Genomic DNA, 21376 nt, shown 5'->3' with positions numbered 1-21376 from the left:
GACCATCGTGACACTGAAAGAGTGGCAGCGGAGCAGCTAAAGGGGAATCAGGAGCCAGAGCATGAGACAATGTAACAGACTCCCCGCCCAGAGAGAAAGGGACGCCTAGTGCTCTGGGGCAGGAAGCTGGCTTATGGAGTGGGGTGCCTCTGGACACTTAATTGGGGAAGCTGTATTTGCTGACCAGAACTGGAACTGAGTGCCTTTGGTGTTGAGGCTTATAGTAGAGTGGCATACCCTTTGGGCATTTATTGGCAGCCCTATAATGGAACTTTGTAACACTTCCTGGCAGGGTAGAGGCCAGCCAAGGGGCTGTGGGTCAGAGTGAGGCCTATCTACACCCAACAGATAAGATTGTTCTGACTTAACAACTATATCCTAAGCATTTCTCATCTGAATTGCAACCTGTTAACTTCCCTAATAAACCCCATACCTGTGAGCATTATCTGTGAGTTGTGTGTGGTCATTGCAATGAATCATGAAACCCAGCTGAAAAGTAGATAGAACTGTGGGAGGGACAGTTTGGTGTCAGAATTGGTAGGCAGGTTGGAAACATAGCTGGCATCTCCTTGTGGCAATCATCCTTGAGGGCTGAAAAGGTCAGATGTGGTTCCCACGCCATTTATTTCTTCAAGACTATAGGCAGATTAGAAGGGACCAAGGATAATTTTGGCCCCAACATTCTGTTTCTGCCACCTGTAATTCATTTGGTTCAATGAGCAATGTAGACTCAACGGCCCAAGTCGAAGCAACCACTTTAACAGGTTTGATTCCCTGAAAATGGTTTCTTCGTCTGGAAAACAGAGCTAGTTTTGATCTTAGGAATTTATGTTGTAAGGAGCAGATAAGAAGACTCCCAAGCCCTGGCCCACTGATCACAAAGTACATTTCCCTTCAGAGAAGCTTCAACAGGACCATGGGGCTCCTCCTACTGGGCCCTCTCCTCTTCCTCACATGGCACCACAACCCTTTCTTAGCAGGATGTGCAGGCAGGAGCCTGGCTGTGGAGCCAGGAGGCCTCTGACTCGGTGCACCACTTCACATGGTGGTTGCCCATTTCTGTCAAATGGGGATTTGACAGAAGGAACGCCTTCTGTCATGGATTACCCGAGAGAATTCGCTTAGCGTGTGGCCTCCAACATAATAAGACTCAATGAGTATTAGTCATTTTCAAGAAGATCCAGAGTTGTGGGACCAGCACCACTGTTCATGTTTTGTTTAAAGCACATATCCTCATTATTAATTGTTTGCTTGGCTGGTATCTGTCACCTCCCATCAAATGTAAGGGCCTGGGAGCAGGGCTTGGGTCTGTCTTGACCATCATTCAGATGGTATGAATGTTTGATCAATGAAAGAAAGAACCTGGCACATTTAGCAAATGCCCGTCAAGGGAGCTCCTGCCACAACACTAATGGCAGAGAGACTGACTGGGCTCTTTAGGCCAGTGATACAAACGCTTCTCTCTAAGGTTGCTACAGGCCAGGAAATCTAGGCACTCTTAAGGGGACCATCAAGGAATTCATCTTTGCTTTTCCAGTAAACCCTTTAGTCCAGGCAGTCCACAGGGTGGAGAGAACCTGCTGTGAGAAGAACTTAAGAGAGGAGACATTTCTTTTTGTTAACTGGTATCTCTCCTGTTGACAGGGAAAAGGCTGCCGGTTCCATTTTATCGGAGTAGCTGGCTCGTGCTCTCATCCAGAGGCCCTGAGCTCCTGCTTCTGACCCTTGGATTTCAAAAGATGGTTACTCACTGGTTCTTGTGCTTGAAGCCGCTGACATGAGCTTGGTATTGCTCTATGGAGTTCAGCACTATTTTACACGTCTTGCAGGGGTAGCCCTTCCCAGCTGAAACAACAAAACCAAGATGTTATCTAGGCAGCAGGCCCAGGGACAGTCTTACAGATGCCTTTCTGATAACTGATGGGTGGGGCAAGGACAAGCGATAGGTCCTGATGGGACCCCCAAAAGCCTTAGTGCTTAGGAGCACACTGTACTTGGGGATTGAAACTTCCTTGTTCTCCTGTGTATCCCAGTGCTCCCCAAACACCAAACTCACTGCCACTGAGCCAATGCTGACTCATAGTGACCCCACCGAGGGCTTCTGAGACTGTCCTTGTTTAAGGGAGTAAAAAGCTTAGTCTTTCTCCCGAGGAGCTGCCAACCATGCGGATCTCAGCCCAACATGTAACCACTACACCACCAGGGCCCCCAGTCCTTTCCCTGAATAATGACAGAACAAAGAGGTGGCATTTGGTTTACTGTCTTCTCTACCTTGACTGTGATGTGCAGTCCATTAAGGATGCCCACCACTGAAAGGAGTCTCTGGGAAGGTGCCACTCCCCCTGGACTTGTAATGACTGTGATTCATGAGACTACCTGCTGTAAAAATCAGCACCTTGACCACGAGGGTTGCTCCAATAACAAAGTGGCCTCTTTTCCCAAGTCTAGCAGAGATGGTTGAGTCAGGAGCCTCTGGCTAGGTTTGTGTGACTTTAGCTAGATCCATCCCCTCTGTCATACTGTTTTTCTCAACTGCGATCCAGTTGTACCACAACTTACAATCATAATAGTTACTGCCCTTTACCAAATGCCTGACATATGCCATTCCCTAGATGTAGCTGTTTTGCCTGTATATTACTTTTTTTCTTGTAAGATGACTTTCAGGTATTTCTGGTTTATGTACTTCATATATTATAAGGATACACACACACACACATCAGGAGCCATTGTGGGGTAGTCATTATGTGTTGGGCTGCTACTTGTAAGGTCTGCAGTGTGAAATTACCAGCTGCTCTGAAGGAGAGAAAGGGGCTTTCTACTCCTGTACAAAGTTAGTTTCAGAAATCCACAGAGGGAGTTCTACCCTTTCCTATAGTTACTTTGGGTTGGAATTGACTGGATGGTAGTGAATTTTGTGTCTGAGTTATATTATGTGTATACTTGTATATGTATGTGCACACATATATACATATATATGAACCCACTGCCATCAAGTACATTCTGACTTAAGCAGTCCTGTAGGTCAGAGTAGAACTGCCCCACAGAGCTTCCAAGGCTGTAATCTTTATGGAAGCAGACTGTCACATCTTTCTTCCACAGCACAGCTGGTGGGCCTGATGCACTGATTTTTCGGTTAGCAACTGAGACAGTAACATGTCCCATGAATATAGTTAGTAAGTGGTAAATTCAGGTTTGACTGACTGAAAGGGTTGGGTTTATTCTAGCATGGCAGGTACTAGCTGTAAGAAAAGCCTTCCCACTTCCCCACACGACCTTCAGGGTCCTCTGGCTCTGACACCTGACAAGCCATCTGCCATCCTGAAGTGAGTGAGGTCCCCTATGTTACAAACCCAGGTCTACGATTACTTGGTTGTGGGATTACAGGCTAATTATTTAAGACTTAGTTTTCTCATCTGTCAAAGTGGGGCTTCTCTGAGACATACGTTCCTCATCTATAAAATGGGGCTACTTAGATGAACCTCATAAGGTAATTGTAATGATTTAAGTATGTCCTTTTGCCACATAGTATGCAATGGACAGGAGTGTCTGTGGCCATTACTCCACTCTCGGAGCTCTCTGAGTCAGAGGGGGCAGTAGAGGGGATCTTGAAACAGCCTTTACAGTAGCGTCAGTAACTGAGAAGATGAATAAGTCAGCCAATGTTCCCAGCTATGCTTGTTTTCCCTGTACCTTGAGGTGTCTCTGGGAAGACATTCTGTCCCTTTCAAGATTTACCAACAATAGCATTGCTTTCAGAACTCAGGGTCCTTTTCAGATGACACTCATGGTTCAACTCCATAGGGTATAAATGTCAGAACGTGGAAGTGGGATTGGGGCTGGTGTGAGGACGATGACTAACAATGGTTGAGAATCACCAACATCTGGGCTAGAGTGGGGATTTGCGCCTGGGTCTGACTGTGAGGCCCATTCTTCTCCGTGCACCACAGGTCTCCGGGCTCCCCTCTGCCCTCTGCGAGGTCCATGACCTCAGCACACTATCGCTGAGCTGCAAAGCAGATTCAAACCATCACGTGGGGCCATTGTAGAATCTACTCCTGTTCCTAAAAAATGAATCTAATGCACACATGAAGGAATTTTCATCTACTGTCTTATAAATGTCTGATCTTTTGGTTTACTTTATGATATTATGAAGTGTAAGTCACTAGATCTGGCTTGTTGGGAAAAAAAACTGTTCCCCAGTCAGTTGGTCTGTTTTCCTTCTATTTCTCTTTCCTCTCCAGGTTTTATCTTTACCTTCCCTTCCCTTCGGTCAAGCCTTTGGAAAGAACCGTCTACACTTGTTTCTCCATCTCCTTTGCAACAGTCCCCCAGCCTACGCACATGCACAGAATTATCTTTCCAAGGTCAAAAGTCGTTTCTAGGCATCTGAAGTCAATGGACAAACTGCTCTCTACTGTGCACTATTGTATTGATCTTTCAGCAGCATCTGATAAGACTACACTTCCTTCCCTTCTTCAAACCGTCTGTCCTTGGCTCTTAGCATGCCATACTCTTGAACTTTCACCTTCTCTGGCTGTTCCTTTTAAGTCTCTCTCTTGCTGCCTTCTGTTTTAAGCACAATTAAATGTTGACATTCCAAAGGGCTATGTCCTAGACTCTTAGCTTTTCTCTCTAAATCATCTAAGGACTCTCATTTATTCCCAACTTTAATAACCATTCATTAAATTAAAACATATGAAACTGGCACCAGTTTATGACCTACAAAAGTAAACATTTTATTTATAGTTTAACCTAACATGATGGAAACATACATCTTTCCATCTAATAACTTTTGAGCTTTAGAATTACACACATAGTTGTAAAAATATATGTAACATCTGCCAATTAATATTTTAAAGTATATTATAATTTGAAGAAATCAATTATATTAACTACTTGCCCTTTTAACATTTCTGTTCTGATGTCTAGTGGCCATCTCAAATTGAATGTGACAAAATTTGGCCATCTTCCTAGTAAGCCTGGGCACTATCCCCGACTGTCTTCCCCCCCACACCCCCCCCCCCCCCCCCCCGTCTTCCACATGATGACCAGGTCTCAACAGCTCTCCTTCCTACCCGCATCTTGAATCCCCTGGCCTTCACTGCTACCTTAGTCTAGGTGTCCATGCAGGGCGTGAGCCTCTACAAGACACTCAAGGTTCGTCTCTGTATATTACCCTTTCAGGTCATTCCAAACTATTCTCCATGCTGGAACGATTCCCCCCAAATGCCCAAACTATCCATGGCTTTCCAAGGTTGCTAGAATAAAGCCCGAGTTCTTAACACAGTGCTATGAGTGGACACTTGCTCATGTATCTGGCCTCATTTTGCTCTTCCCTCTGGGAAGCCTTCTTTAATCCTGCTCCCTCCATCTTCTCTTATCTCCTTTAATTTTATGTGCCCCTAGCACCCCTTTAACCTCCTTTTCTAAGATTTGTCACATTTGTAATTATCTGCTCAATGCCTGTTTTCTCTGTTAAGACTTAAAGCTCCATGAGAACATGCTCAATCCCTGTCTTATTTGCTTTCTTATACATTGTCTGATAGGTAAGAAGGATTTCAACACACTTGGCAGCTATATATTAGTTATCAAGGCTAAGGCCATATTTTCCAAATACCAATTCTTCTTCGTTCCAATTTTCAATCACCAGTAGTAATTACCAATACACCTTGATTGTTTGATCAATTTCAGACAGCAGAAGTTGGTAAAATCTTCAATTTCTTCACCTTTTGGCATTAGTAGTTGGTGTATAAATTTGAAATAGTAATATTAATTGTTCTTTCTTGTAGGCATATGGATATTATTCTGACACCATTGTATTTTAGAACTGATGTTGAAATGTTCTCTTTGACATTAAGTACTCCACTGTTTTTACTTTGTCCATTCCTGGCACAGAAAATTCATATAATAATCTGATTCAAAAAGGACGACACAGGTTTGTTTCAGCTTACAAATACCTAGGATATTAATCTTCAAGTGTTCCATTTAATTTTTGACAACTTCTAATAATACTTTTTTAAAATTAATCATTTTATTGGGGGGTCCTTACAAATCTTAGGACAATCCATCATTCAACTGTATTAAGCACACTTGTACATATGTTGCCATCAACATTTTGAAAACATTTTCTTTATACTTGAGCCCTTGGGATCAGCTCCTCTTTTTTCTCCCTCCCCTGTGAATTCTTGGTATATTCTCGTAGCTATTTTGTGTCTTACATTGTCCATTGTCTCCCTTCACCCATATTTCTGTTATTTGTCCCTCTAGGGAGTGGGCTATATATCCAACCTTATGATGGGTTCCCCCTTTCTCCACACATGCCCACCCCACCATCCCCCCCCACCCTCATGATACTGCTTCTCCCACTACTATTCCTGAGGGTTTTATATGTTCTGAATTCCATGTGTCGAGAACTCTTATCAGTACCAATGTGTATACTCTGGTGGGTCATGGTAGGGGAGATAGGAGAAGGAAGCATTCAGGTACTAGAGGAATGATGTGTGTTTTGTCAGTGCTGTACTGCAGCCTGGTTGAAGTGTCCCTTCCTCGAACCCTTCTGTGGGGGATGTCCAATTGTCTACAGATGGTTTTTGGAACTTCATTCCAATGCTACTCACTTACACCAATATGATTGTTTTGGATCTTTTGATACCTGATACCTGATTCTCTCAATACCTCATGATCATACAAGCTGGTGTGCTTCTTCCATGTGGGCTTACTTGCTTCCCTGCTAGATGGCTGCTTATTTAATTTCAAGCCTTTAAAACTCCAGATGCTATATCTTTTGATAGCCGGGCACCATCCGCTCTCTTCACCACATTTGCTTATGTACCCATTTTGTCTTCAGTGATCATGTCGGGAAGGTGAGTATTAAAAAGTGCCAGTTATTAGAACAAAGTGTTCTTGTGTTTAGGGAGGCCTTTAGTAGAGGCCTAAAGTCCATCTGCTGTCTTAATACTTAATATATAAATATATTTACATTGGCCTCCATCCCTTTCATTATAAATTAATATATTTATAATTATACCTATATACATGCCTATAGCTACCGCTAAAAAATTGCTTTTGCTTCCTGCTTCTTTCCTCTATTTTCTTTCACCTTCCTCCTGTCTCACTATCATGATCACTCTCCACTCAGTTCTCAGTAATTCCTCTTAGATATATTACACTTAATCAAACCCCATCAGGCCTCTTTGCCATCATTTTTAGATCTCTTGTTGTTCCCTCATCTGTGGCTCCCTACTTCCCCTGCCCACCCCATCCTCTCCCATGTCCCCCTGGGACAACTTCCAGTAATTCTTGACCCATATTTCCTACATTCCATGCTCTGATTATTAATGGATGTTGGCAACTGTTTCTTCTCATTTTGAAGTGTGCCACATCAACAAATGAGATGGAACTTTTGACCTGATGGCACCTAACAACATAAATTAGTAAGACTTGAAAACATGTCCTTATGTACAGGGGCTGAAGATACTGGGTGGCCAGAATGGGGCAGAGAAAGTAAACATGGCTCTCTGTGTAAAGGGGAAGGGCTACGTAGGGGAGGAAAGTGAAGGGATGAGGTAGAGGTAGCGGAGGGTTCTGGTAACCCTGAGGGATGATCAATGTTCAAGGGCCTGTGAGAGTTGAGGTGACAAATAGTTTGACAAGGATATGATTCTCAGTGGTTTGGCAGATATTATGTAATTCTCTTCTATTACAAGCAGCCACTTAGTCGAAAGAAAAGTTCCCTAGGGGAGTGGCCTGCATCCAGCGGATAAGCAGCCACTTAGTCGAAAGAAAAGTTCCCTAGGGGAGTGGCCTGCATCCAGCGGATATAAGAATGCTCTAGCAAAGCTCACTAGGATGTAGTCCAATTAGTGGCCCTTTTAGCCATGATTCATTATGTGATATATTAATTATAATTCTGGACTTGATATCTATGGTTGGCTGGAGACTTGGTGGTGTAGTGGTTATGCATTGGGCTGCTAATTGCAAAGTTGGAAACCATAAGCTAATCCTTGGGGGGAAAGATGGAGCTTTCTATTCCAGTGAAGAGCTACAGTCTTGGAAACTCACAGGGACAGTTCTATTCTGTCCTATAGAGTTGCTGTGAGTTGGCAATGACTTGATGGCAGTGAGATTCCTGTGGCTACACTCCCATTCTGGAGAGAGTTCTCTGTGCTATACTAATGGGTAAGATTCAGGTGGGATTAGGTTCTGACCTTAGATGAGGATGTGAACGTCACAACTTTTGTTTTCTTGGGAGTATGGTCTACTAAACAGAAATGACACCTCCATCTAAGCCATTCCTCTGTGTAGAAGAGACATCTCAAATAGAGAGGAAGCCAAAAGCAACAGAAAAAGAGCACCTCTCAGATCTCTGTCTGAAGCGGTGGAGGCCAAGACAAATAGCACCAGACTGTGGCACAGAGACTATGGGACAGGAACAAGCAGAAAGGAGAAGCCAAGGCAAGGAAGCAATGAGACAGAAGAGCAGCAGTGAGACTATGGGACTTAAAACAGTGACAGGCAGGCCTCGTGGTCCCTGGAGACCACATGGTTGAGACACTTGGATGCTGGCTGAGGTTGAGACACTTGGATGTTTACTGATCCTTATTTGTAGTAACTTATTCACTTCCCTAATACTTCCATTGAGTTGAGGCCAACTCCCAGCGACATTACAGGTTACAAACAGGGTATGACTGTCCCATAGGAGAGAAAGCCTAATCTTGTTTCCCATGGAGCGCATGCTAGTTTTGAACTGCTGGACTTAAAGTCAGCAGGCCAGCACGTAACCACTCCCATAATTGTTTTGTCTGTGAATTCTATGTGGCCACTGCAATGAGTTAATGTTAAGTGTCATCAAGTTGACTAGACTCTATAGCGACTCCATGAACAACCGAACAAAACACTGCATAGTCCTGGGCCATCCTCACAATTGTTCTATGCCTGAGCCCACTGAGGCAATCATTCCGTGAGTTCATCTCATTGAGGGCCTTCCTCTTTTTCACAGCCCTTTCACTTCACCAAACATTATGTCCTACTCCGGGGGTTGGTCTCTCTTGACAGTACGTCCAAAGTATGAGGGGGTACCCAAAAAACCCACTATGCGTTTTTTCTGCTGGGCGAGCATCAAGCAACTCGCTCTGTGTTAGTGCACCCAGGGGCATCGCCTGGGAAAGTTCTCTCTGGGCACAGTACATTTTTTTCATAAAAGCAGTTTTGTTCGAACCATTTTTTGATGGCTGATTAAAGAGAACGGCTTGGGGAAAATGGTGCAGAAACCCTTGTGATGTTTGGGAAAAATTTTCCTGCTTGGAAAAATGGTGCAGAAACTGTTGTGCTGTTGAACAGCTTATAAGGTCAGCATTATGGGAAAAATTCAAGTGTATGAGTGGTTTTCTCGTTTCAAAAAAAAGGGAAGTGTCAATTGATGACAAACCTCATTCTGGACGTCCATCTACTTCCCTAATGGACGAAAAAGTTGACACATAGTGCATTTGGAGTTGGTTCCACCAGGTCAGACTGTTAAACTTTCTATTTAGAGCTTCTGAAAAGATTGTGTAACAGTGTGAGACAAAAAAGGCCGAATTTGTGGCAGACAGTGACGGGTTTTGCAACCACAACAATGGACCTGCTCATATAACCACCTCAGTGAGTGTTTTTGGGGCAAAAAACAGCAATGCCTCTCTTGCCCCATGGACCCTACTCAGCTGACCTTGCTCCGTGCGACTTCTATTTGTTTCCACGAATGAAGAGGGACATGAAAGGACAGTGACTTGAAGATGAAGAGATGAATAAAATAATGAGGGAGGTGCTGTCAGCCATCCAAACAGATGCTTGAAAAATGTTTCCATGAATGGAATTGCAGATTTGACAAATGTATTAAGTGTAATGGAGAGTATTTTGAAGGTGATGGTTTTATATATAAAAAAATTAAATACATAGCTTTTGGGGGGAAGGAAAAAATCCCAGTTTATTTTGAGTACCCATGTGTGTAAGATGAAGTCTTGCCATCCTTGCTTTTCAGGAGCGCTCTGGCCTTACTTCTTCTAAGACGGACCAGTTTGTCATTTTAGCAGTCCATGGTACTTTCCAATATTCTCCAGCACAAGTCAAATGTACTGATTCTTCTTCGGTCTTCCTTATTCAGTGTCCAACTCACACAAGCATACGAGGCAATGGAGAGTATCATGCCTTGAGTCAGGTGCACTTTAGTCCTCAAAGAGTAACATCCTTGTTCTTCAATACTCTAAAGAGGTCTTCTACAGCAGATTTATCTAGTGCAATATATCTTTTAATCTCTTGACTGCTTCCATGAGCATTGATTGTGGATCTAAGCAAGATAAAATCTTTGACAACTTCAACCTTTTCTCCATATATTATGATGTTACCTACTGGGCCAGTTGTGAGGATTTTTAGACTTCCTTATATTGAGTTGCAATCCATACTGCAGGCTACAATCCTGATCTTCTTCAGCATGTGCTTCAAATCTGCCTCACTTTCAGCAAGCAAGGTTGTGTTATCTGCATATCGCAGGCTATTAATAGACCTTCCTCTGATCCTGATGCAACACACTTCTCCAGGGAACCCAGATTTTCTGATGATTTGTTCAGCATACAGATTGAACAAGTATGGCAAGAGGATACAATGCAGATGCCCAGCTGTTCTGATTTTAAACCACGCAGTACTCTCTTGTTTTATTTGTACAACTGCCTCTTGATCCATATACAAGTTCTGAATAATCACAGTGAAGTGTTCTGGAATTCCCATTCCTCTCAAGGTCATCCACAACTTATCATGGTTCCACACAGTTGAATGCCTTTGCATAGTCAATGACAGCCAAGTAAACATTTTCCTGGTAATCTCTGCTACAAGTCAAGATCTGCCCGGCATCAGCAATGATATCCCTTGTTCCACATCTTCTGAATCTGGCCAGTCAATATACTATTGCAACCATTGTTGGATGATCTAAAGCAATGAATTATAGAACCCAGCATAGGCGTAGAATGCAGTTGGTGTGAGAATAGGTAAAGACTCGCCTCTGTCTCATGGCAACAGGGAAGCCACAAGTGTTTAGATACGGTCTTCTCCTCCACACTATTTTCACACACACCCTTTCTCAATATTTCATTCAATTCATTTTCCTTTGGCCTCCAGTTCTTGGGATAAGAGCCAGCAGGCTGCCCTCTGACTTACTGATTTTGAATCTGTCAGGCCCTGGAACCATGTCAACTAGAAGCAGCCTCCAGCCTCAGGCTGGATCCACAAATATGGGACTTTCCAACCACACAAGCTATTTCTTTGAAATAACTTTCTCTGTACACATGAGAGGGCTTCAAAAAGTTCACGGAAAAAGGGAATTAAAAGACAGCACTGGTACGAAGAATGGTTCTAGAGGCACAAAGTCTCCAGGATGAATCGTGTGAACCGGTTCTCAAGGTTGGCTAATGTTAAAGATGCACGTGACCTCTGGCTTCATTAATAAGGGTGTGGATAACCAATGGCTTGAGGTGGCAATACCAAAACTTACTGCTGTTAAATGAATTCGGGCTCATTGATACCCTAAATTGTACATGTAGAAACTGTTGGAATTGGTATATGGTTTGCTGTGTATAGTTTCAACAAGAATAAAATAAAATTTAGTAAAGCAAAAAAAAAAAAAAAAAAAAAGAGTTGTAATGCCAATGAATTCTCAACCTTGAATGGTGTCTGAAGGGAGGGCACTGATTGGGACATGAAGTGAGATCCTAAAACTTGAATTGGGGACAGATGAGCAATCAGGAAGCTGAAGAACCTGAGTACCTCAAGTGCACTCATTGAATCACTCTCCAACGAAGCCCACATGGAAGAAGCACACCAGCCTGTGTGATCATGAGGTGTCCAAGGGATCAGGGATCAGGCATCAAAGAAGAAAAAATTATATCACTGTGAATGAGGAGTGCCGAGTGGGGATCCAAAGCCCATCTGTAGGCAACTGGACATCCTCTTATGGAAGAGTTACAGGGAGGAGACGAGCCAGTCAGGGTGCAGTGTAGCAACGATGAAACATACAACTTTCCTCTAGTTTCTAAATGCTTCCTCCTCACCCACTATCATGATCCCAATTCTACCTAACAAATCTAGCTAGACCAGAGGATGTACAGTGTACAGATAGGAACTGGAAACACAGGGAATCCAGATTACATGGAGAGAAATGTTTTGAGAATGATGAGGGAGGGCAATGAATGTATAAATGTGCTTTACACAATTGATTTATGCATGGATTGTGATAAGAGTTGTATGAGCCCCAATAAAATGATTTAAAAAAAAAAAGAGACAAAGGCAAAAAAAAAGAACCAGCTCTCTCATACCTAAACTACCCTTCTCAATAAAATCACTATCATCCTACCCATGCCTGATAAGATTAACCCACCTACGCCTGAAGAGTTTTTTTCTGATATTGCCTAAGACAGATTCCTTACACTACATTGCTGAATATACTCAGAACACACTCCCACCAACCATTTTTTTACTTCTAGATCTACAACTAGACTGAAGTTCCAGTGAGTTCAAAGAGGTGGAATATAAAGAGTGGCCCAGGAGGAGGTAAGCTACACTCCAAAAAACTGCTGACTTTTCCAATACACAGAAACTTGGAGTAAAGTTAGATTAGTCTTGACTTCATTGTATGGGCTCACGCAAAAACTAGGAACTATGCACAGATTCTTCATTCAATAACAGCTGCAGAGGTTAGAAAAGGAGTTAATGGTTTATGTGGCTGGCTTACTAAAAAGTATGAATTAAGTGAATCCACTCACTGCTATCATGTCGATGGTGACACACAGAGACATGATAGGACAGGGCAGAACTTCCCCTGTAGGTTTCTGAGACTGTCAAGGTGAAATGTCAGACCTGCCTTGGTAAATTGCAGAAGCTAGCCAAAGGTTCCTGAGCACGCGAGAGTGGATTTATCAAGTTAGATCCACAGACACACCCACAACAGGGGGGACAAATCATGCCATAAACCACAACAGGGGGAAAAACTTGTGAAGGAAGCCTTAGAATCCTTGAAGACTGCTGTGATGGCTATTTTATGTACGTTAAATTTGATAATAGGCGCACTGGTGGTGTACTGGTTATGTATTGGGCTGTGATCCTCAAGGTCCACTGTTCCACACCACCGATCACTCCTTGAGAGCAGGACTGGGCTTTCTGCTCCCATAAACAGTCACAGTCTTGGAACTTCACAGGGGCAGTTGTACCCTGTCCTGTAGGGTTGCTACGAGCATTGACTCGATGGCAGTGAGAGTTTGTGTTTTGGGTTATAGTTGACAATGGTAACTACCCAAATGAATTAAGTAAGACAAAAGTACAATGGGGCTGACTGGACCCTGTGGTGGTAGAGTCACATTCAATTGACCAAGACAAGGTGGGTTTGATTACCACAATGGTCAGCAGTCACAGCCATAATCAGAACCGTCTTACTTAATAGATTTATGGTGCTCATGGTGCTGGCTAGTCATGGTACCCCTACGAGTGAAACAGATGGGAAATCTACTTACTTGATTTATACAAGTGTTAAGAGTTCTAGCGCAAGTGAGTGGCCGTCCAACTTGAACCACCAGAACAGTCACAGCGCTTCAATTCCTAGATGTGAGCTAATTTATACACCCACAACCCCAGATCTCCTCAAGGAAGAGCCTTATTGCATATGAGGGCAAGTTAAAAAGTATTGCTACAAAATCATAGAAACTTTTCTTAAACAAAATGTGAAGCTGCTTCCTGACATATCCTCCATCTAAGTCCACACATTTCTGAAAGCAGTGCTCCATCTCTAACCGTCCCCTGGAGAGTTCTGTGCTCAACAGTTTACACCCATCCAGACAGCAATTTGGGCATGCTACTGCTACAGGACTCAAATTGTATTGCTCGTAAATGTTCTTTAAGCTTTGAGAAGAAAAGGAAGTCTGAAGGGCAGTTGATTGATGGAGTAGAGTTTCCCAATGACATTTTTTAAGGACAGCTGCTGCTAACCTTGAAGAATGAATGAGTAGGTGCACTGGTGTGAAGAAAAAACTCTCAGTGCAAATTTCCTGGTCCTTTTCTCATCATTTGTTTTCAATTCTCTTAAAACTTCTTTCTAACAAGCTGCCATGACTATCCTGTGTCCTTGGTGAGGACCAAGATTACCTTTTTGTTACCATAGCCTTTTCAGCTGGCCTCTCTGTCTTGGACTAATTCAGCAGATCCCGTCAGAAGCCACTGCTTTGATTGGACCTTTTGGTGGGAGGCATCCTAACAAGACTAAGAACTTGTCTTCAGTTATCCACTGACGGCAGATACATGTTCATTCTAAACAAAGCCGGTTTATCGGCTGTTAGCATGAACCCATGCCTAGATGAACGAAAACCCCAGTAGCAATACTTTATGACTTGCTCTCATAAACGGATGTTCTTGTAAAGCTTACCCTCTCTCAGGCCTGTTTGACTTGCCATCCTGACCTCTGGTACATGGGACATGAACCAGCAGCCTGCCGCCTGGCCCGCACAACTGGGTTCATTAGCCTTTGTAATCAGGTGAGTCAGGAGAAGCCTCCAGCCTACACGTGACTCAAGGGTTTTGGACTTGCCAGCTTTCCTAACTGTTGAGTTGTTTTCTCGAAACAAACCTCTCTATTTATTAGTAGATATATATAAATAAATGAAATACACACAGAGGGAGCTTCCAAGAGTTTGTGAAAAATAGAACTGAAAGATAGTGTAATTTCCCTCTGAACTTTTTGAAGCCCCCTTTGTGTGTGTGATTCAAACCTTCATTTATATACATACACATGCTTATGGTATTGTGATTTTAGAGAATCCAGTCTGAAACATTGTCCAAATCATAATGCAGTGTATAGGACTCATCTTTTTGGATAAATTGGTGAGAAACTATGTGAGGTCTGGCATTTAACATAAATTCCAAGATTTGCTTGATCTGATTGGGATATCCTGCCTCTCCCTCCTACATTTGAAGAGATCTATATTTGTCATGAGCCCTGTGGGAATTATTCTCTGGTCCCAACATAGAAATCAACCTGGGTTTTTAGGGATGGTTTTAGCTACATTCCTTCCGAGTGTGGAACCCTGGGAAAATTCATTTCATCTCTCTGATCCTAATATTCTCCTCTGTGAAATGAGGGTAATCAAACTGTATCCCAGAGTTGTTGTGAAGGTAAAATGAGGCAGTGAGAGCACATAGCCTAGGGCCCAAACCACTGCACCTAAGTATATCCACTCAATGAAGAAACAGGCATCGAATGCAGTTAGCTCATAGAGGCTACCCAAACAATCCTAAATTCTTCCCTCCTAAGGCACTATCCTCGTCTGCCAACACTGCTTATTCACCCTGGTTAATAGTCTACCTCTCTGAGAAGGGCTCAAGAGTGGGCTTAATGCCTCTGCTGGCTGTAGTCTACTGTACTGAGAAAGCCTTCTGCCAGGAACACTCAGAACTTCTAAGAAGGAGAAAAGAGACTTAGTAGAGACTGTCTGTTGCTGTAACTAACATCATGCTCAAAGAAGAATGACTTCCAATGACTTTGAGTCTCAACTTCTTGTTTGTGAAATGGTATAATCATACCTACTTAAAGGAATGGTATGGGGATTAAATTAGAATGTATATATTACTATCATGGGGGACGTGATCCTACTGCCTCCCTGCTTAGGTTTTCATGAAAGATTTTGGCCGATCTAAAAAGCAGTCAGCAGCCTTGAGCAAGAAAAAAGGCTGAAGGCTAAATCCTGGGATTAAATGTGGGTAATTTGGCTTCAGACAAATGGAGGTGGTAGGAGGATACAGGAAGGAAACTTTGGCTTCAGATAAAAGAACAGAATGGATACAGTTAAGATAAGCAGCCAAAACATCCTCAGTGACTAAGGCATGCCAATGGACAAGAGATAAAGAAGGAATGACCAGGGCTGTTTCCAGTAAAGGAGGGGAAGAAGCTGTCGGGAAAAGAACCCTGATCCCCCGTTAGGATGCAGTGCTGTTCTGTCCCTCACCGGGCAGAGTTGAAGGCTATCACAGAGCAGTATTCGGAGGAAACTGGCTCTGTAGTTTCCACATTCCTCAGCATGTGAAAATGCACTGCTGTCGAGTTGCTTCTAACACAGAGTGACCCTCAGGACAGAGTAGAGCCACCACGTAAGGTCTCTAAGGCTGCATATCTTCACAGAAGCAGGCAGTCCTTTCTTTCTCCCATGGAATGGCTGATGGGTTTGAACCACTGACCTTTCAGTTAGCAGTTGAGCAACTTTAACTACATGGGAACATGAGCATCAGCCACACCTTCCTTTTGGAAAGATTATAAAGTGGGGGTCCTTTAGTGGCATTAGGGGAGCAGCCCTAAACACACTGGAGAGATCCAGCCTGCTGGCTTCCCCACCTGCTTCCTAGCATGGCTTCCCATCTGCCACATCTGTGTGAGCATAGCCCAAGGATGCCTGTGTTGTCCGAGGAGTTGAGAAGCCTTGCCTCCTGCTCTCCCGCCATGTTTCATGTGGACTATCTATAGCTTCTGAGCACCCATCCTCTCCATGGCCGTGGGGAGTGCACGATGAATGGGCAGCAGTGTCGTGACATAATACTGTTCACACCTAACATGCTGGGGGTGATGGGGTGCTCAACTCCACAGCCCAGGGGGCACTGAGGACCCACACCAAGATTCACATGGGCTCCATGAGAAAGTCTTGGTCACTACTGTATCCCTAGTGAGGGAACAGAGTAGGCACTCAATATTTATTGCAACAGCAAATGATAATGCTCCCTCTCTTCCATATATTATAGACCACCAGCAGCTGCTGCGATCGGAAGGGTTCCTAACTTTTTGAGAAGTCTTATTACTGTGATGTTAACTAGGATGCTGAGGTCAGGGAGTAGCCTATTCCCTGGGCGAGGGAGACAAGCTGGCCTCCTGCTGGGGAAAAGGTACTCTGAAAGCACTCCAAATTTTCTTCTGGCAGAGCGGTTGAGGCCTTCTCCCAGGGATGCAGATGCCACATAGAGAGCTTAATCAGAGGCTGCAAATTGGTGGTGGCTTCTACCCCAAATTTGGCTTATAGAAGAGCTTGGTTCACATAGGATTAAACATTTCTTAAAATTAGTTACAGATTTAAAAGTCAGAGCTTATACAAATCAGACTTTCCAGAGTCTCTGGAAGAACTGAAAGGTAAGAGAACACTAGCGAGCGTCAATTAGAAGGGTCACACATGCTGTAGTCGGGACACACCCCTTCCTGGCACGCTCGCATTTAGATTTCCCATCAGGCTCCTACAGGCACCTGTGTTTGAGAAGCCTGCTTTGGAAGATTTAAGGAGGAAAGCACAGCCTTAGTTGGTCAGGGAGCCAAGCCCTGCTCCAACCACACCTAGGTGTCTGCTTTGGGTATAAATGGGGCCCTCTCACCTGATGAGTCAGTGACAGCTGGGTCTGCGAGCCGCCCATAGTGTGCCATGAGTTTGAGCTTGGTCTCCTGTTTCCTGTGTTTCTTGCCCACATAATGTTGTTGAGCCATGACAGGATCGTTGAAAGTCGCATGGCAGAGGCTGCAGAACTTGTCTGGATCGATCATCTCTCTGTTCTGGTGCAAGGCTAAGGTGAAGGCCACAAGAAAAGGGTTTGTAAGGCATTTCGAAAGAGCTGTGGTGAGATTCAGACAGAAACAATGAAAAACCCTGAAGGTGTCTGGTTTTTGAATATGCTGAATGGAAATGAAGGCTGGTGCCATTAGTTAGTCACGCCAGCAGATGTTGCCTGTGTGAATCACACAGTGAACACCCCCTCTAAGTGGAGAAACTGGGAAGATATGGGGGGCCCCAAAGCCCAGCTATTCTGGTCAGCAGCTTTACCTACTGTAAGCCCGAGTCCTGACTGTCTCATAGCCTGAGGAGACTGAGCATCTGCCATCAAGCTGTGGACGCACAACAGAGTGGGGATATATCTACTTGCAGCCTTGTTGTCTCTCAGAATCCCCTGGAACTTGACAGAAAGTGGAAAAATTTGGCTGTTTTATTCTTATCCTCCAAGTATGCTAGTGACAGAGCAACAATGCAAACACGTAGAGAGCTTGAGGCCTTGCGGTTCATAGTCACTTAGAACAGGTCTCGGCACCAAGGCCAGCTTTGCGGGCACACCCCCTTCCAGGTTACGGGAGGGAGAGTGAAGAGTGGCATTAGCATTTACTTATATGCTCCATACCCGTATCTCTCCCTTGGCCCTCATCACCACCTTAGGAGGCTGGTATCATTTTGCCACAGTAGAGAAAAACTCAACAGGAAGTGACTTGCGTAAACGACTTGCTAATGAGTGAGCCCAGGTCTGTGTGGCCCTAAGGTCTATGCTGTCTTTGCTATGGCAGAGTGTGGCAGGCAGATCTGGGAAGCTCCAGCTCCTGCTGCCACCTTCAGAAAACATCCTGGACGCTGGTCAAGGAGTCTGGCTCATGGTGGGGCATGCGTTCGCCTCCTGAGGGGCAACGCACTGGCTGAGGCTGCGACTCACAAGTTCCGGGAGCTGGGGTGGGGGGCTGGGCAGCGCACCCCGATGGAGGGGCGAGCACAGTCTGTTCGGATGCTCTCTCATCTCTGTGTCACTGCAGTGGAGGAGCGCTGGAGAGTTCCTAGTGAGCCAGAAGGAACTTTCTTGTTCCAATGGGCTTCCGGCATAGGGCATCTCAATTTTCCTGGCCACTGATTTTTGTTTCAGCAAATTATTTGCAAAGTAATGTACATGCTGCAGAATATTTGACATTATTAGAAAATATCCCGTCTGTACTGAGTGAAAAAAGGAGGTTGTAGAGCAGTGTTTCTTATAGCCATCATTTTGTGTAACAACAAAAACCACACGTTACGCATACATGGAAAACAACGACCAAATGTCGACAGTTACGGGGTGTTTTTCTGTTTTTTCCAACGTTTCCCAATGAATAGTATTTTTCTTTTTGTATCAGGAAAGGGGGCAATAACAGAATTTAAGTGATAAAAGTCCCGACTAAGCACTTTAAAAGATGCAGCAGAGAAGCGTCTGAGGTACAAGACTGAGCTAGTAGGCATCATCCAAATGTAAATGAGAGTTGTAGGAGACTTCTCTCAGGAAACAGCCTGAACTGTGAAAAGTGTCTAGTCAGTGTCGGGTTCTTTATAACACTGAAGAGAGAAGTGGGGGAAATGTTCACTATCAGAGAAATAGTTAACTAGAGTCTAACGAGTCTAATAAGAAGTTATGGTCATTATAAATGTTTCTGGAAACAATGTTTAACATGGGAAATGCTTTATTAAATAAAAACAATATAAATATAAATTATATGTGCAATATGAGTATATCGTTAAAAGGGAGATGTGTATACTCTTATTTTCAGAGTCACAAGCATATTAACTGTGTTCCTCTATGGAGAATCTGGGTGACATGTGACTTTCTTCTTTGAATCTCTAGCATGATTTGAATTACAATTATTCATAATGAACATGCACCCATTTTTAGAAAAACAATAAAGTTATTTATGGTAGTCTGTGCTCAAATGTAATATATAGATTTAATCTAAGTATATATAAAATAAACGAACACACACACACACACACACACACACACACACACACACCCCCAAGAGACTAAAGGAGAAATAGTATTCCAAAAGGTTAATAGTGGTTATCTAAAAATCATGGGTGATTTTTCTTTCTATTTATATACATTATATGTTTTCTACCACATGCCTTTTATCACTTTTACATTATAAAAATAATATTTAATTTCAGAAGTATAGGCATAACTGCTAATGATAACATGGGATGGGCTTAAACTAGAAAATTAAAAAAATAAATAGAAACTGATATGTGCATTATATAAAAACTTTTCTACATGTGAGAGAGGCCAAAAGTGAATCTAGAAAACAACCTGAGTCTGGAGTCTGGCATTGCACATAGTCCATGGACAGGGCATTCCGGGGCATATTCCTTTCTCATTTGTTCAAGGGTAAGTTATTAAACTAGTTTTCCTTGGCCTAATGCTTTCATCTTTTCTGAACCATCATGGCTAACAGAAGCAAGCAGCCCTATCACAACTTATGGTAAGCCAGTCTGACTACTACCATGCTTTATGGGGGTGGGGTGGAGAAGCGGGCAGGGGAAGGATTCCATTAACTGACATCAATGATGATGGTGATAGTAGCAGTGGCTGTCATTTACGGAGCATTTCCTAGGAGTTTATATACATCTGGTCTCAAACCTACCAAGTAAAGAATATTATCTAAATTTCATAGGTGAAGAAACTCAAACAGAGAAGTTAAGCTACAAAGATGGTAAATATCAGTGCTACCATTTAAAACTGATTCTCTGACTTCGAAGCCCATTTCTGTTGTCTCATAACTAGATTTGGATAAGAGGAGTGGTATAATTATGAGTCATGTTTTACCCTATCTTCAAACATTTTTCACAACATTTATGTTTTGGAGTGCCAATTTTTTTTTGTCTTCCCCCCTACTTCCCGAGTGCCAATTTATAAGAAAAGAATAAGAAGTAGTATATGTCTTGATCCAAAGCAAAGAGAGAAGCAATAATTATGAAAAATTAGATAGAGATCAAAGAACTTACATTTGCAGAAATTTCAAATCACTAATTGCAGTCAGTAACGGTTCAAACCCCCAGAAAGTCAGGAGTTATGAGCTGAAAGTGAGTGCTGAGCCTCAATGGTGACAAGCTAAGGGGACTGTGGCAGCAGTTGCTGCATCGAGGATGAATTCACGCAGCTGCACGCATTGCTTGCGGGCAAGAGCAGCAGCACTGAAGTATTTAGCTTTGAAAGGCAAGTCTCATGTCTTGAGGAGAACAGGTGGTTATTGAGGATAAAAGGGAACCAGCGTAACCTTAGCGCTGGAAAAAGACAAGGATTTAGCTTTCAACTGGGAACACATGGTGCTAAGGGCAAGGGGTTGCCGGGAAGAAAAAAAAACATCTAAGTGGGAAAGTTAGAAGAGAGAACGCTCTCAAGTGCATGGCCCGGAGGACTTGGCACTTGTGGGTTATAATTATTAGGACAAAAAAGCTCGGGGCTACGGAAAAATGATGTAAGCAAAGAAAGGGAGGTTAGGTGAGCACAATGTTGAGGCTACAATTCAATGCAGCAGAGTCAGGTTTTATATTTTTTCAAGTTTCTCAAAAGCAATTCAACCTCTCCAATGAGCCTCGTTGAGAGCACCCGGCACGGATAGCACTACTCAGGAAAGCCAGTACCTTCCACCTTAGTGGATTGCTGCTTCAGCTTTAAGTTCTTTGCGTGGGTCTTCCCCAGGTAGTGCGACTGGGCCACGACCGGGGAGGAAAAGGTCATGTTACAGGTGGGGCAGCACTGGTTCTTGTCTTTGCTTCTGCTGCTCTTC

General features: G+C 43.4%; 1 protein-coding gene across 1 annotated transcript in view; it reads right to left on the bottom strand.

Moving 5' to 3' along the window:
* ZNF346 (zinc finger protein 346) overlaps positions 1–21376 on the bottom strand; it is a 48761-nt gene that overhangs the window by 5390 nt on the left and 21995 nt on the right. Inside the window, exons 4-6 of the mRNA XM_075542010.1 lie at positions 21231–21375; positions 17413–17598; positions 1752–1845 (exon numbers count right to left, since the gene is read on the bottom strand). Of these exons, the coding sequence (XP_075398125.1) occupies positions 1752–1845; positions 17413–17598; positions 21231–21375 (425 nt within the window). The remainder of the gene's footprint in view (positions 1–1751; positions 1846–17412; positions 17599–21230; position 21376) is intronic.

This window comes from Tenrec ecaudatus, chromosome 2 (assembly GCF_050624435.1).
Source record: "Tenrec ecaudatus isolate mTenEca1 chromosome 2, mTenEca1.hap1, whole genome shotgun sequence".
Classification (NCBI taxonomy): domain Eukaryota; kingdom Metazoa; phylum Chordata; class Mammalia; order Afrosoricida; family Tenrecidae; genus Tenrec; species Tenrec ecaudatus.
The sequence above is the reverse complement of the archived record's forward strand: the minus strand, read 5'-3'. Positions and strand labels throughout refer to the sequence as shown.